Below are 17707 nucleotides of genomic sequence, written 5' to 3'. Positions count from 1 at the left end.
TCAAGCCAAGTACCGCTCGGCTTGCACTTCCCCCAAGCTGAAGAATAAAATCAGTTTTATATCTGTGACAAAAACCTGAAAGAGACTTACGTCAATAACACAAAAACTGACTGGCTGCAATCTGAGTTACATGTCGGTGTAATCATAATACAGCAAAATTATATTTGGACTAGCAAACAAAAGAAATACAACACCACGGAAAAAAATAAAACGAGCATAATGAGGTAGTGATGCATGGACGTAGGAACATTAGGACCTGTTCAAAATTATTTAGGACCTAGTACACAAGACTTGAATCATCATTGATAACAAGTTGACCTTTGAACTAAACACAGACGTGCTGAATAAGAAAAGTCAGCAGCGTCTCTTCTGTCTGAGAAAGCTAGTTTCAGGTGGACAGATCCCTGATGACATTGTTATACAAATCTTTTATTGAGTCTGTCTTTACCTTTTCATGTATTTGCTGGTATGCTTCTCTGAGTTTAAAACGGAAAAAGACATCAGCACTGGTAAACAAAGTTAGCAGCAAAATCATTGGGATTCAGCAGATGAATCCAAGTGATCTGTACAGTAGACACATGGTTAAAAACGCAGAATCCATCATGTCTGATAGTTCCCACCCCCTGAATGCAGGATTGAAGTTGCTGCCCTCTGGCTCCTGCTTCAGTCACCACCAGCCAAAACAAATAGGTATAAATTCTCCTTCGTCCCTTCTGCTATCTCTCTGCTCAACTCTGTAAAGAACACATAAGGCACTTGGCATTAAACTGTTAATGTTGTATTTATTTCCCCATCTGGTCTGATCCTGTACTTTTAATCGATGTTGTCGTCTTTGTTGTCATGTACTGGATGTCAACTTCTTTGCTACTGCAGCAAAATGAATAGCCCCTCTGGGACAAATAACGGTCTTGAAACGTTTCAAGGCCAAAAATTTTGATTTAGAAATTTTAGACTTTTTAAGACCTTCTGGAAACCCCGTTAAGCCACCAGAGTCTCCACCCCTACAGTTAAAAACAATAACCACCACAGCAACATAATGGAGGCAGCCCGTACCTGATGGTTTTGATCATGCTGAGGCCCATCTCCACACAGCAGTGGGCGTGGTCCTGTCTGGGCTCGGGGAGACCGGACACACAGTAGTAACAGTCTCCCAGGATCTTTATCCGTAGACAGTGGTTCTCCTGCAACAGACCAATCACGTCAGTCCGCAGGCAAACACGAGGCGCTCTGCACTTTGGCAGCAATGTGCAGAGTGTCATATATCGTGCAGGGCTGCACGATATATGAGGCAACGTTGAATATCATGATCACAAAGTTACTTGCGCTAACTAAACAGATATTAAAGTGTGTCTTTCTGCAGTTTTCTGCTTAATATAACAAAATGCTTTTAAATTTTAAACAGGCCTGGACACGCTCAACTCACACAGATGCTTAGAAAGCTTAGACGGCTGGGTGCTGGATCCTTAAAAATATATAAAGCTAGAGGACCGCACAGCAATTTGATAGTTGGCAATAAACTATCAAACTGGAGCGCTGTACCAGTAGCTTTATTTATAATTACTGCTGAATTTAGAACAGATGAAAGGAAATAATTTCCATAATTCTTGTATTGGACATTAAATTGAATATAAAGGCACCACAAAAAAAAAAAAATTTAAAGTGCAATTTTCTGATATTTTCTTTCAACTAAGACAAAAAATCTCTGTAACTTTCACAATGTGTGTATTGCGTCAGCTGATATCGCAATGCTGATTAAAAAAAATGTATATTGTGCAGCCCTATTACATACAAAACATTCATTTAATTAACGTTACAATAGAGGAACATAAAATATGATATGTGCCATGGGTGCATATATATATATATATATATATATATATATATATACATCTATATATATTTAGAGAGAGAGAGAGAGAGAGAGAGAGAGAGAGAGTATGTACATACTGTATATATGGTTATATGTGATCTAAAATAAATAAAATGCAAGTGGCTAACTAAATAAATAAACCTGCAATAACTGTGTAATTCTGACAGCTCTTCAGTCATATATCAGACACACAGCCCAGCCCTACAGAGGCACCGTTGAATCAATTATTCGCTCTGTTGTTTCTGAATAAAAAATGTATCACGCCATACTGGAGTTCCTTTATTCAGCTGTCATGAGCTTCGACAGCCCTGAGAGGCTGTCAGAGAAGATAAGCTCCGAAAAAGGACACCGTCAAGCAGGCGGAGAAGTCACGTCTGGGATTAAAAGGATTTTAAAGACTTGGTTTTCTATGACGTTAAAAACGAAGAGTGTAGAAAGAGAGTTGGGTCAATCTGACCTGGAAAGAAACGCCCTACGTGGCGAGACCGTTCGTTTCCACAACAACAACAAAAACTAGAGAAGTGCAGATTGATAAACTAGTCTCAGACCATAGCGAGTTTTAAGGTTTGAGCGGTGCTCCCGGTTTAGAAAACTCAATTTGTTTTTCTAACGTTAGCATTAGCACCGCCGCTTGTCTCTGTTCTTTCTCTAGATTGCTCGAACACTTTGTTTTATGTAGCGTTAGCATTAGCACCGCCCCTTCTCTCTGTTCTTTCTCTAGATCGCTCCACCGCTTTGTTTTATGTAGCGTTAGCATTAGCACCGCCACTTCTCTCTGTTCTTTCTCTAGATCGCTCCACCGCTTTGTTTTATGTAGTGTTAGCATTAGCACCGCCGCTTCTGTTTGTTCTTTCTCTAGATCGCTCCACCTCTTTGTTTTATGTAGCGTTACCATTAGCACCGCCGCTTCTCTCTGTTCTTTCTCTAGATCGCTCCACCTCTTTGTTTTATGTAGTGTTAGCATTAGCACCGCCGCTTCTCTCTGTTCTTGTTCTAGATTGCTTAACCACTTTGTTTTAGCTAACGTTAGCATTAGCACCACCGTTTCTCTCTGTTCTTTCTCTAGATCGTTCCACCATTTTGTTTTATGTAGTGTTAGCATCAGCACCGCCGCTTCTCTCTGTTCTTTCTCTAGATCGCTCCACCGCTTTGTTTTATGTAGCGTTAGCATTAGCACCGCCACTTCTCTCTGTTCTTTCTCTAGATCGCTCAACCACTTTGTTTTATGTAGCGTTAGCATTAGCATCGCCGCTTCTCTCTGTTCTTTCTCTAGATTGCGCGACCAATTTATTTTATCTAACGTAGCATTAGCATCGCCCCCTCTCTCTCTCTTTTGAGTGGGCAAATGTCTAAGTTCCTGGAAAATCCAAAATACACTTTTGAATAATCCTGTATTTTTAAAGGTGTTTCTGTCAAATCAGACCGCCTAATCTCTCCAAAAGGGACCTCCGACCAGAAACTGCAGGTCAGATTCCTTTTCAGAAACCTTAACTGAGACCAAAGCTAAAGCATGGGGTGAGTGTTTGATGCTGGAAACATACATTGGACTACATTGTGCATGTAAAAGAAATAACAGTGATACGTGCATCTGGGGTCCGAAGAGAAACCACTTACATGTGCGAGGCGGTCGAAGCGTGCAAAGAGTTCATTCAACATTCGCACCAGCTCCTGCGCTGACAGCGTCGTGGAGAGGTTTGTGAAGCCTTTAACATCTGCGAAAAGAATGCTGAATAAAATATGGAAATGTCACTTTAATATCCAGGTCAGTTCTTTAACACCATCAAAAAATGTATTATAGCATATGCTACTGAAACATATAACATAAGTCCTGTTTTCCCTGCATAATCTGACATGAAGATATAGAAATGAAGTGTCAATCAGCTGGTACCAGAATGTCTAACAAATTCCAGCTCCCTTAGGCCTACTTCACACCTCCAGGGGTGTAGTTGTAAACTAGGTTTAATATGAGAAGATAACAGCCAATCAGCGTGCCCAAATGATGTGTGGCCATTGTCAGCGTCATTTCCCCGCTTCCCAATTATGTCTATGGAAGCAGCCATGCAATGCATTCTGGTTGTGTCCCAGGATCTCTGGAGAAGCGGGGCGTTGAGTTTCCTGCTCCTCATTTGCATAAAAGTGAATTCAGCCAACTTTATGCAAATGAGGAGCTGGCGACAATCTTTTAAACTGACTGTTGTCCATTTGAAACAAAGACAGATTCAGCAGCAACTGTATGGCCTATTTCTTGCTTAAAATGCAATCAGAAAGTCGTTTTGCTTTAATGTTTTCATTGCGTTTCCCGAACGAGCCACAATTTTGGTCGGTTTTGACATTCTGGAGCAGCCAGCCCCACGTGACGCGTTCGTCCAATCAGCTGCGGCCATCACTGTTGTAGGAGGGCGGAGCCTGTTCTCTCTGCTTGTCAGCGTTGAGTGAAGAGAAACTAGTGGCTAGCTTAATAGCATGCAACGCTTGGAAGCAAAAACAAGTAAAAACAACACGTATTTGGACATGTACCCTAACCCTAACCCAACATATCTGGTGCCCACTTTAAAAAACCAAAACAACTGAGTTGCTGCTGATTATTTTGGCAAATGTCGACAACATGTCTAAGTCTACGTCTGGCGGCCTCACCTGACATTCTCGTAGCGGTGGATGTAGATTCGGTGGAACTGATGCTGGAGGTGTTCGTCCTCTACATTTGTCATGTCGTTGATCATTTCCAAAACTACAAAACGTGGCAGGACTGATAACACCAGTCTCTCCTGTGGGGGACATAAAGCACATGGCATAGAGTCATGTTAGTACTCTGAAGCAACGACAAAAGAAGGATAATAATCAGATCTCATGATAATCTAAAAATGGCATCATCTGTAAAACACCTGCAGTGCAGAAATATCATTGTTATGAAGTCATTTCCGTTGATCATTAGCTCTTTGTTTTACTTTTTCTTGAAAAAAGTTAAAGGAATCAGCCGTATATGAGATGTAACTTTTCCCTGTTTCCAATATTAACCCCATGAGGTGTAAAGATTAATTTAATCTATAATTAACATTTTTGAAAATTGAAAATCTTTCGTTTTTCCAACGATGTTTTTAACACTTTCAACGTTTTTTTTCAATGTTTGTCACTTTTTTGACATTTTCAACACTACGTAAAACTAACTTATTAACTTTAGTTTTACAGTTATTTTTGGAATTTATGGTCAATAATCCTCATTTATAGAAAATTATACCTAATGTTTGAGTTAGAAAAGCAGAAATTAGTAATTATTGAGACTAAAATTAAAGGAATGGATGTTGATGATAATCACAGACTGGAATATGTCAACTTTTACTTAATACTATTTCAAAAACACTTCCATTTGTTTTCTACACAGGCAGTTTGTTTTTTAACCCTTGTGTTGTCCTCCCATCAACCATGAAATTACCATTATTGCTTTTTCTGACATTTTTGTCACTTTTTCAATGTTGTGGGTGCTTTTTTAAAATGTTTTTTCCAAAGTTATTTGATATTTTTAATGTTGACATTTCAAGCGCTTTATTTCGAAGGCCCATTTCTTGTGACAAAAAAAGTGAAAATGGGTCAAATTTGACCCGAAGACAACATGAGGGTTAAATATTACTATTACATGCTATAATAAACACAATCTTTTACAAAAAATTATTGATACATTTAAGGTTTTTTGCAGCAAATTGAAACTTGATATACAGGTTTGTAGATTCTCTAAGACTTGAATGTTCTACAGTGACTTACATGGCATGAAGATTAAGAGCAGAGAGGAATTACATGGAGACACAAGTCAAAAACTAAGTATTAGTTTCTTATCAGAATCTTGTAAAAACAAATTACATAAGAGAGAAATGATTTAAAGATGCCTGTGCCAGCCTAAGCTCCTGCAGCAGGATTGTCAAAAGCCTCCATGCCTCCAAAAAAACTCAACCAACCAAATCTGCCTCATGTTTTTAATTTTTTTCCCAATGACGCAGTGCCACTTGGCAAATAAAGACACAGATTTGGAGTGGGAGCCATGCAGCGTCCCTCAGTACTTTTTGGCCTGTGGGTATCTGCACCGGCGCCAAGCAACTGCCCTCTTTACATCCTGAATATCATTCAAACCAAGACTCAAGTTTCTCTACCCAGAGGTCCTGTCCGTGATGTCAGCACACCCAATGATCCCAAACCCAGCTGGACTCACAGTAAGACACAAAATCTCAAAACGTCACTTCATCTACTCTTGAGTCTCTAGCTTCTGATAATGCGGCCACATTGTCAAAAGACATGTAAACGGTACGTGTTGCTAGGCCACGCGGTTGTGGTCTGAGCGTCTTATAAGGGGATTAAAGTCCTAGACATAGGCCTTTTAATGGAGTGAGAGGACGGCTGGAACGGCCACTCTCGTTATCGAATATCGCCGTGAATGGGATTACATCGTTAGTAGCTGAAAGCCCCCTGCCATAGAGACGCCAAGGAGACCTTGTAACAGTAAATGTTGTTGTAGGTTTTATGGATGTACGATGCTAAAACAAGGGGGCCAAAAATACTCTGGAATGCAATTAAAAGCCTTCTTTGTCCCCTTGTTTCTGTTGTGGGTTCAACCTCACCATGCACTTTTTAGTGTCAATTATTATCTTTTTAACATTATTATGGGCCTGCATGGAAAACGAATCACTGTGCAAGAGATGTCATTCAGAATCAGCTGTTGACAGGTATGAGGAAACATGCGAGGAATTTTGCTTTGGATCATCATCATCATCATCATCATGACTTCTCTATTGGCTGTAGAAACAGGAGACGTCTCTTACGTCCTAAAACCAGCTTCTGGAAAATCCACCAGCTGACTTCTCTATTGGCTGTAGAACAGGAGACATCTCTTACGTCCTAAAACCAGCCTCTGGAGACTCCACCAGCTGACTTCTCTATTGGCTGTAGAAACAGGAGACGTCTCTAGCGTCCAAAAACCAGCCTCTGGAGACTCCACCAGCTGAGTTACAGCCTCAACATCAGCTGGTTGTAGCTGACCTGAGACAGGTTGGTTTAGACCACTAAAACCTTTCCTGCAACGTTCTAAATTGGTTTTGTCTAGTTGCAAAATCTCGGTCCTGAACTGGGCTGTAGAGGGGAGGAATGAACAGCTGAGACCTTTGTACAGTTTGGAGGACCTGTTGGACCGCAGCGTTTGATTATCATAAGCTCTCTGGCTTAGGTTGCTTTTATGTTGTGCTTAAAAACACATTTGTGGGGTTGATGTGAAAAATATGATGATGTTGTTGTTCCCCCGTTTGGCTCGTAATGCTGACTGTACCGTTTCCCAGTAGAAAATGAACCTACAACCTTTGTGAATTCAGTGGAGCTGCATGACGCCTGCTGAGAGCTCTGAAGAGCCTCTTCAAACCTCGAGGACCAGTGGAGAGAGAGAGAGAGAGAGGGAGAGGGAGAGAGAGAGAGAGACAGCATCCTCCTCTGCTCCATTCTCTCTTTATTAAATCAACCACAATCTATCTTCATTCATCATTGTCATACTGAATGAAAAAACTATGCAGAGATGATGTTTCATCACTGCCTTCAAAGTCTAAGTACCTTCGATAGGTCTCCCTGAGGAGAAATTTGTTTTGGACATTGAGTAGTTTACTTACTACAAGAGTTACAGACACAACGACAAGCACAGGGTTAAAAACTGTTCAAAGGGCCTGGGCAGATTGCAGATTTACCATTTTCTATACCAAAATAAGATAAAAGCCATCCTTCAGAAAAACTAAGACAATTTCATTCATCCTTTTCATCCATCACAGTCACAGATTTACATTAAAAAATTCATAGTCCTACGTTTAATTGCTGGTCATTAATGATCTTAACTGCAAGAGGGACAAATGATATTCATACCGGTTATATTTACACAGAGGAACTTGCACCTCTTTCCTGAGATCAACAGCTCGAACTGTGAGTTATCAGACAGAGTGGTCTTAGCTGGCCTGATTGTTGCCTGATCAAAAAGCTCCTGCGGGTTGAGGGGTGCAGGTGTTCCCATAAATTTACATGCCGTTTTAACCAGATTAAAAATCTGAGATTTAGATTTTACTGACAAATTCCCAAACCAGCTGGTAATACCACACCGGAGAATTGACTCTATTGTTGCTCTCTAGAAGATTAACATGATTTTTTTACAGATCCCAAACACTCTTCAGCCTCACTTTAAAAAAAAAAAAAAACTTTGCTCATTCCAGTTTCTTAAATGTGAATAGGTTCTAGTTTCTTCTCTCTTCTGTGACAATATCTTTCAGGACGTCACTTAAGGCTTTGGGAAACGCGGATCAACATTTTTCACAATTTTCTGACATTTCAGAGACCAGATAACTGAATCCATCGAAAAAATAATCAAAAGATTAATGCAAAATAATCATTACTCGCAGCCCTAATTTAAATGTCTAATTGTATATAATGTCTGTGGTTGGTTTAACAGTAAGTGTCCAGTCTGAGTCCTAGTGCTTGCTCTTGGTGGGAACTGTTGGGTTTCTGTAAATAACATCAGAGTCCAGTCTAGACCTACTTTTTTATGAAAAGCGCAATGAGATAACTGTTGTTGGGATTCAGTGCTATATAAATCAAATTGAATTGAATTGAATTTCAGTCCGATGTCCGGGGAAACGGTTCTGATTTAGTCCTGGCAATCTGACAGCGCTAATTAAACCAGGTTGGCTTTTACTGTTCGGCCTTAAATATTTTGACCTGGTATCTGTGCTGGATAGCGGAGCCGTGTATCCCCAAATTAAGGTCCAGACAAACCTTCCAGCGGAGCGTTGCTCATGCTTCGGCTGCTGCATGCAAACAAAATGCTCCGGGCTTTGGTGCTGGAGACTCACTGCAAGAAATGGTGAGTTTACAAAAGTCCCAGTGAACGGTTGCTCAGTGTGGTTTTTGAACAATCTGTGTTTTTTTCATCTAGCTCTTTTTTACGGAAGAATAAGTAGTTCCAAGTTCACTATCTTGTTAATTCAGAAAACATATTCTGAAACTCTAAAAATCTGAAAAATGGAAATTCAGAAAAACAGACTTAACGCTCCCTTGAACCTTTAACCTCATGTTGTTACATTAAATTGGTCAGACCAAAGATTTTCAACGAGACAATCACGTCACACAACGTCGGAAGAAAAAGTTTTGGCCGTCTGAACTGGCCCGCCTCAGCTTTACTTGAACCTGCTGGCGGTGTCTTCTCAACTCAGTTGGTGGAGTCTCCAGAGGCTGGTTTGAGGACGTAAGAGACGTCTCCTGTTTCAGCAGCCAATAGAGAAGTCAGCTGGTGGAGTCTCCAGAGGCTGGTTTGAGGACATAAGAGACGTCTCCTGTTTCAGCAGCCAATAGAGAAGTCAGCTGGTGGAGTCTCCAGAGGCTGGTTTGAGGACGTAAGAGACGTCTCCTGTTTCAGCAGCCAATAGAAAAGTCAGCTGGTGGAGTCTCCAGAGGCTGGTTTGAGGACGTAAGAGACGTCTCCTGTCTCTACAGCCAATAGAGAAGTCAGCTGGTGGAGTCTCCAGAGGCTGGTTTGAGGACATAAGAGACGTCTCCTGTTTCAGCAGCCAATAGAGAAGTCAGCTGGTGGAGTCTCCAGAGACTGGTTTTAGGACGTAAGAGACGTCTCCTGTTCAACAGCCAATAGAGAAGTCAGCTGGTGGAGTCTCCAGAGGCTGGTTTTAGGACGTAAGAGACGTCTCCTGTTTCTACAGCCAATAGAGAAGTCAGCTGGTGGAGTCAGATACAAACAGCGGGTCTGAATGACAGTAACAATCAGTCAAGTGAGCTAGGGAGTGACTGAAAACTTTAATTTTCTCGAAATAACTGTGAAATACAATTGATTTAGCTTGAATTTTTTGACATGATATAGCATTTAATTAAAGATTCAAATTGCATGTGTATCATCGTCAGCAGTACCGAATGTGTTGGACATTTCTTGCAGTGTGCCGAGTGGACGGGGGCTGTGGTGTGTGTTTGCTCCACTGGACATGGTCTCTGGTTTGCGTCAGTGTCACGTTAGCTTCGTTAGTCATTAGCGCAGCTTGATTTTAGCCGAGAGCAAAAGCCCTGCAGCAGCTCACTGACAACGTCTATCTTCATATTTCATTGAGATTGTGTTAAAGTTTCACTAGCCGACACTTTGGTCCTTCATTCTGCTTTTATTATTGTCGCATATGGTGAATTTTTTCAGTTTAAAGCCAATTTAGTGTCAGCGTTGAGCTATAATCACAATATGTGCTTCTCCACTCAACCGTAACAGCTTCATTCCAAAACAATAAATATCAGTTTAGACTGAAAAGATGCATAACTGCCTCTAAGAATGCCTTCTTTATATTCACATGGTGGGCATGCAGATGATACTCTCAGAACTTCTGCTGCTGTAGGGCAAACGAGTCCCTTCAGAAACGGTGAAACAGTTTAAAGAAACATCTCTTAAAGAATGATTTCAAAGTAAGAAAACACTGATAAGAGGGACATCAGCACTAAAAGAAGAGGGGAAATGTCCCTGCAATCCCAGTGGATTTAATGTAATTGCATGTTAATCTTGATTGATTGCAGTAAAACCAGATGAAGATTCTGAACTGAATCTTAAAGGTCCCATATCATGCTCATTTCCATTATCATACATGTTTTTCGGTTTCTACTACAAGATGCCTGCATGATTTTCTCCTCACATGGTCTGTCTGAACATACCTGTATTCACCCTCTGTCTGAAATGCTCCATTTTAGTGCCTGTTTCTTTAAAAAAAACAAAAACGATTGGTCAGCATTTCTTCTTCTTTCGCATCTGCGTTCTCCAAGTCTCTGCACCAACGGGATGTGAGTTGAGTGCAGATTTGAGTCGCGCCTGTGTCACTTTGCAACAAGTAGCATACAAGATGCTAACGAGAGACTTCTGTAATGTCAAAACAGTATAAATGGACCTACTTAACCAAGTTGGTTCACTGCTAGCTTAGCTACAAGTTAGCATCAAACACAACGAAGGCTGTCAGTTTAATGGCGTTTTGAGCTAACGTTAGCATCAATCAACCACAGATAGCTACAATGTTTTTGAAATGATTGCTAGCTTAGCTACAAGTTAGCATTAAACACAACAAAGGCTGTCAGCTGAATGGCGTTTGGAGCTAACGTTAGCAACCAAACAACCTTAGATAGCTAAAACGGTTTTGAAATGATTCCCATCTTCTGTTATTGTTTGTAATGAGAAAAGTTTATTATTTTATGGATTTCACTAAATTCAGTCTGACACGTTATGCCGAAAAACGTTTAAATCTGTACTCAAATCTGCACTCAAATTACATTGGGCAGTGACACCGTCATAACAGCCGGGGAAAGACTGTAACAGGACCGTAGCAGCACCTTCTACCCGTATATAGTACAGTTGTGACATCACACCCGTACAGGAAGTCCTGACGTCTCGTTTAAAGGAACCGTTTCTGAATGCTTGGTCCATTTCTCTGTGAATTAAGCGATGAAATGCTTTCACAGTATTTACGCATATAGCACCTCAACCTGCTCTATAACGCAAAAAGACATGGAAATCCAACTTTACTGGTTTTTTACAACATTGGACCTTTAAGTTACTATTTTGACGTCAGGTTGGAGTGTTTCTTTGCAATGTTTTATCAAAAGAAAATACACTGGAACATTGAAATGTATTGTTAAAATGTTCCCCATGTTAAAACCTTTATAATTGTATAAAGTTATTTTTTTTAGCAGTTCTAGGAAATGTTTTGCTGTATTTTTTTTCTTATATATTTCTTTGCATGTCCAAATTAAAATACTTATTTTAAACTCCAGGAAAGAAAAAGGTATGTTAACTTATGACTGTTAGCAATGGCTTCACCTACTGCATCAACTTAAGGTTCTGTGTTAATACAACAACAACAAAATGAAAACAAAGTTACAAAATAACATGGTTTCAGAGAATGGACAACCTAATTTGGGATGAGAGTGCAGATGTTATTGGTTGACGTAGATGTTGAACTAGTTTTCACTTTATAATCACGTGATTTACTAAAAAACTAGGATGAGAGTGGATTCACATCGCCTGCGTTCATTTAATCCCTTTTTAGAACAGCTTTAAATTCTGTAGCCTTATTCTGCTTTCTGCTTCGCCTTCCTATCCACATCCTTCCTCCTGTCACGGTCACACTTGAAGGAAGAAGACACACACAGACTGTATTTTTTTAACATGCTGTGGACAGACACGAGGCTCAGCTGTTCTTCCAGCATGTTGACAGAAATAACAGGCCCCGATTGGTTGACATTAAGGTGGCCTACCCGGGATGGGGCCCCATCTCTCTCCATTACAACCATCCCAAAGCTCATCAAAGCCCAACCCTTCCAGGAAAAACAACGCCGTAAAAGCTTCCTGTGGCTTCCCAGAGTCCTACAGTCTCCACTCCGCTGCGTAAACATAGTGTGTGTGTGTGTGTGTGTGTGTGTGTGTGTGTGTGTGTGCGAGCGGCGGATCGATGCAGCGGCGTCCGCGTTGTTCTCCTCTCATCAGGCTCGTAAGCCGAGCTGCTTACGTTCGGCCTGTCAACTGAAATCCAGCCAATCGCTCGGCTCCCGTCATCAAAGTCTCATCACACTGATCTCACGAAGTAAAAACACATGGTTCTGTTATGGTTCTGTTGTGTATTTCTGTGTTGTTTGGGCTGCCTTGGTGGGCCAGTGGTTGATGGACGTTAAACATCTTGTAACTAGGGCAGGGTATCGTGTGGTTTTATTCCGATACCGGTGCTAAAGTGATAAAATAGTTTTAAAAATCACAAAACCACCTGTAAATTATAGAGTGTGGTCTAGACCTACTCTATCTGTAAAGGGTCCTGAGAGACCTCTTCTTATGATTTGATTCTGTGAATAAAATTTAATTTAATTTATTTTGTGTTAACTAGCGTTCTATCCAGCGATGCTTCTATTGCCTGTAACGTCGGTTTCGGAGCGTCAGAGAGCAGCGCGGGTATTTCCGTGGCACCGAAAGGAGGCGCCGAAGTCCAAGTTGCTAGTCGGTGGTCCTAGATACCGATCATTCAGGCACCAGTGCCCTATTCACGCTGGGTTTCGGTAACCAACCCTACTTGTAAAGCACTCATATTCACCTCATTTTCAGGTTCATAACTGTATTTTGAGGTATTACCAGAACAGGTTTCCATGGTTTCATTTTCAAAAACCAACATATTTTTGTTGTACTGCACATTGCTGCAGATCCTGTTTCCACCCTGTGAGTTTAGGTGTCTGTTTTAGCTGCAGAGTGAGACATCTCTCTAGTTTTATCTCCAGAGTGAGACATGTCACTTCTATACTATCTTAGCTCGGTAAGAACCCATCAGCTGATAACTCTTTCTCCAGCTTTGGTCAGTCCAAGGCAGGATCAGCTGGGAGACTTCTTCTAGACCAGGGACACTGGAGGAATACCTGCACAACAGGGACGGGAAGTAGTTCTTTTTGAGATTATGTGTTATGCCACCTCGTCTCTAGTGACGTAGAAAGCCGTGCGGATGTTGAACATCTCACCCGGAGACTGAAGACAGAGGACATTCAGACACCGGATCTCACTCAAAACACAATGAATAGTTTTTTTTCCAAGTGTGAATGCGTGTGGAAGCACCAGAGACACAAAATAACCCAAAAATCCCAGAATGGGCCCTTTAACTCTAATAGAACAGACTTCTGGCTGTAGTCTTTGCTTACATGATCCCTTGACATCGGTCCAAAAGAAAAACCAAAAAAGCTAGATCATTCATTCTTTTTGCAGCAGGAAACCAAAGCTTGGGTCTTTCAGGTCGTGAGGATGTGACAGCCGGTCTAAAATGTGTACTTGTGTGCCTGTGGTGGAGCTTGAGGAACAGTCAACGCACAACTAAGGTCAGTAGGACTCCTCCTGTGGGCAACAACAATGCATGAACCACCCAATGTGAGCAGAGTGCTTATCTTGTTGTCGTGTCGTGGGCTCACCTGTCTCTGGTTCTCTGTCTCGAGTCGCAGCCGAGCCTCGATGCAGCGCCGCGTCTCCAGGAAGGCCTGCCGCTGGGCGCGGTCCGACAGGTAGCTGATGAAGATCCCAGCGGTGTTCATACACATGAACAACACAGCCTGAGCCGCTACCTGAAAAACACACACAGTGGGACACACAGAGGGTGAGATACCACAAACAACTTGATTTCTGTTTGTTGTTGTTGTTGATGTTTCAGTTCACAAGTGACGCCGTGGTTGTAAACAAACATCTCGTAACCCACAAGCAGCTCCTTTTCTGAACAGGGTTCCAGTGACTTCACAAACGAAAAGGCAGCAGTGGAAGATCCTTTACTTCAGCAATCACACAAATACCACACTGTACAGTAAAGGTATTTCATTGAAAATGTTACTTAAAGGTCCCATGGAGTGAAGATTTCACTTTGATTTTTTTTTAACATTAATATGCGTCCCCCCAGCCTGCCTATTCTAAGTGGCTAGAAAGAGATAGATGTAAACCGAGTCCTGGTCCTGGGTATCCTGCTCTGCCTTTGAGAAAATGAAAGCTCAGATGGACCAATCTGGAATCTTCCCCTTATGAGGTCATAAGGAGCAAGGTTACCTCCCCTTTCAGATACAGTATTAGGGGACCACTAGTAACTAAAGTACAACTAGTAATTAAATGAACTAGTAACTAAAGCTGTCAGATGAATTCAGCGGAGTAACTTAAGTAACTAGTAACTAAAGTAACTAGTAACTAAAGTAACTAGTAACTGAAGCTGTCAGACGAATGTAGCGAAGTAAAAAGTAGAATACTTCTTTCTGAAATGTAGAAGTAGGAGTAGAAGTAGAAAGCGGCATGAAAAGAAAAGAACAATTACAAGTAAAGTAAAGTACAAGTACCTCAAATTCTGACAACAACACACATCAGTGACTGAGACAAACATGGCTGCCGTCCTTCATTCTTTTGAAGGACAACTGCAAGAGGCACCAGCAGAAAGCCCAGCTGATGTAACTCTGCTACACTAGCGTCCTGCTTACCTGCACGGGGGGGGGGATTTCATCACCACCTCCACCCGGCTGGCTTCCTCCCGCCTGGAGGAGCACCACATGACGCAAGTGTTAAAACATGTTGGCTGACAGATGAAAACCCTTCACTGCCTCCACCCAATGCTTAACACACACACACACACACACACACACACACACCCACACAGTCTGCCCTTTAAACTAGCTGAAGATGTTTGGTTGAACAATTTTTTATGAACAAGAGGGGGATCTAAGCGGGGTAGCTTCTGGGTCTCGAGCCCCGAATGTGTTCTCAGGAGTCCCGAATCTTTGAAGGGTTTTTAAAAACATTTCCCCTCGGTCTCTCTGACTAGACCGGCAAATCAATGCCTACCTATGTTAGGGAACCTAAAAAATAGAGACATCAGAGAGTTTTTGCCTCTCTTTAGGTGTCAGGAGTGAAAATGAGTCACGCTCAACATCTGTTGTGTTCTGGTTTCAGAATAAGGAAGAGATTGGGAGAACATTTAGATAGAAAACAGGATGTAAAGAAGAGACAAAATCGTTGACAAAGGAAAGAAATTCTGGAAAAAATTTGAAGCGTTGAAAAATTCAATTTCAATTCAATTTCAATTCAATTTCAATTCAATTTCAATTCAATTTCAATTCAATTTCAATTCAATTTCAATTCAATTTCAATTCAATTTTATTTATGGTATCAATTCAAAAAGTGACAAAAAGCACCAGAAATGTTGGTAAAAACAGCTGACAAAAGCATAGAAGTGCCAAAAAGTGCCCAAAAAACGTTGTAAATCGTAAAAAGCATCAAAAATGTCCAGAGAACAGTTGAAAGGCAAAAAAAAAAGCATGAGAAACATCTCCTTCCCCAAATGATGAACTGATTTTTAGACATCTTGTTATCAAAGACCTGGAAGAATAATGCTATTAGCTGCCAAGAACCCCCCCCCTTTAGATTTGAGCAGTGTGTAGCTGTGTGTACAACGTCTGGCTCCGCCCCTGATAGGAACTGGTTTTCTCTGTTCTACAGTATCAACTCTCTAAAGGGTGGGGTGTGAGTCGAGGGAGTAATCACAGCCTCAGACGAGTCTGGACAGGCCCTGTGCATCTGAGACTGTCTCCGATGTCTCTAATGTCTCTCTGTCTCTAATGTCTCTGTCTGTCTCTAGGACACGGAGGACAGTTTTTATTGCCCCACAGCGAGCAGACTGTACTGTTTCTGTAAGCAGCTGATAAAGTTGTCGATTAATAAAAGGTGATAAGGTGCTCAGGCGAGGAGATTTGTGGCGTTTAAAGCGTGTCCTCTGGATTATCAGCCGGTTAACACCAGAACACCAAACTACTACAACATCAGGGCTGGGACCGTGTGCTTTGGTTCTCGATTCATTTTGTTCACAATACAAGGGCGCCGATTGGATTTGTGTTGCATTATATTTTCATTTACTAAGATTCGATAGTATTGAGTACTGGGATTTTCTTTCCCGTCTTTAACAAAAACAAAAGTTGAATAATCCGCCTGTCCCCGTGGGACCCCTTTGAAAAATGTCTATATCTGAAATATGGGTTTCTTTTTAACCAAATTACCACAAAATCACTTTCATTCCTGATGAAACTCATCTGTACGTTCCTCTATTAGTCAAAATAATTCATAATTAGACTCAAATAATAGGTATAATTCTATATAAATGAGGGTTATTGACCATGAATTCCCAAAAGTATACGGTGTAAAAGACAGTGTCATCTCTTTCATTTCTCCATGTAGGAGATGACGTAGGCTGATCCATCAGACTATTAACCGAATCCAGTCGGCATGACCGGGGCATCTTTTTTACATATGAAGGCTCTGAGTGTTGTTCTTTGCTCGGTTTTTAACCAAAAAGGAAATGTTTGGGCGCCCAGATAGCTCAGTTGGTGGAGCGGGCGACCAATGCTGTCCCGTCAAAAATGAAAGCCCAAATAATACACCAGACCAGACCCCTAAATGCATTGAAGCAACTGCCATGTGATTGGTTGATTAGATAATTGCATTAATGACAAACTGAACCGGTGTTCCTAATGATCCTTTAGGTGAGTGTATATTTGTAATTAAAAAGGTATTTCTACAATCTAAACACAGAAATGTGTCTTTAAAACGCTTCTTTTATAGCTCACTCTTGAGTTAAAGAAACCTGAGACAAGGATGTGATGATGTGATTGTGATTAAATCAACTTGTAGCCCCGTTTCTTTGCTTCCTGTCTAGGATTTCCAGTTTTTTTTAGGAAGACAAGCGGCTCTTGCTCTTCCACTCGAGGCTGAAACGTGTCGCCGCTGATAAAAACCTCCGAACAGACAGCTCTGTCGCTGAGAGAAGAGCCGCCGAGTGCTCTGCTGCTGTTGTCCTCTGCAGTGAAATCGCTGCACTCAGAGCACATTTCAAGAGGAAAGAACAGAGCGTGAACGCTTGATGCTTTGAGGAGAGCAAGTTGACATTTTAAAAGGGGGCTTTCCCCGACTGCAGTCTGGATCTGAGTGACTCACCATTCCTCTGGGTCCATGGCCGTTTTGGGTTCAGTATTTGTTTCACAAAACACCAAAAACAAATTGTAATGAAGAAGTATGAAAATGCATGTGAGAGTGTTCTATAAACCTGTTACAGCTTATATATATATATATATATATATATATATATATATATATATACTTAAAGTTGTCAAAACTGCCAATTCTGAGTGGGTGAAAATTGTGTAGTAACAGTTTGAAAATTGCCTCTTATTAAACCTCAATTGATGTGCAGACCAGATAAAGAATTTCCCAGATTTGTCCCGCGGGCCTTGAGTTTGACAAGTGTATTATAGACTATT

General features: G+C 41.2%; 1 protein-coding gene and 1 long non-coding RNA gene across 2 annotated transcripts in view; both read right to left on the bottom strand.

Annotated features, from left to right (window-relative positions):
- Nucleotides 1-17401, bottom strand: part of adcy8 (adenylate cyclase 8 (brain)) — a 66867-nt gene extending 49466 nt beyond the window's left edge. The window contains exons 1-7 of the mRNA XM_034887382.1: nucleotides 17385-17401; nucleotides 17132-17261; nucleotides 14882-14935; nucleotides 13844-13993; nucleotides 4505-4635; nucleotides 3485-3596; nucleotides 1054-1181 (exon numbers count right to left, since the gene is read on the bottom strand). Of these exons, the coding sequence (XP_034743273.1) occupies nucleotides 1054-1181; nucleotides 3485-3596; nucleotides 4505-4635; nucleotides 13844-13993; nucleotides 14882-14935; nucleotides 17132-17261; nucleotides 17385-17401 (722 nt within the window). The remainder of the gene's footprint in view (nucleotides 1-1053; nucleotides 1182-3484; nucleotides 3597-4504; nucleotides 4636-13843; nucleotides 13994-14881; nucleotides 14936-17131; nucleotides 17262-17384) is intronic.
- Nucleotides 2553-2934, bottom strand: LOC117954684. The gene is made up of 2 exons (XR_004658874.1): nucleotides 2878-2934; nucleotides 2553-2808 (listed from the first exon to the last, which is right to left on the bottom strand). It is a non-coding gene; the product is annotated as an uncharacterized LOC117954684 (long non-coding RNA).
- Nucleotides 17402-17707: the final 306 nt, after the last annotated feature.

Source organism: Etheostoma cragini, chromosome 12, assembly GCF_013103735.1.
Source record: "Etheostoma cragini isolate CJK2018 chromosome 12, CSU_Ecrag_1.0, whole genome shotgun sequence".
Lineage (NCBI taxonomy): Eukaryota > Metazoa > Chordata > Actinopteri > Perciformes > Percidae > Etheostoma > Etheostoma cragini.
The sequence above is the reverse complement of the archived record's forward strand: the minus strand, read 5'-3'. Positions and strand labels throughout refer to the sequence as shown.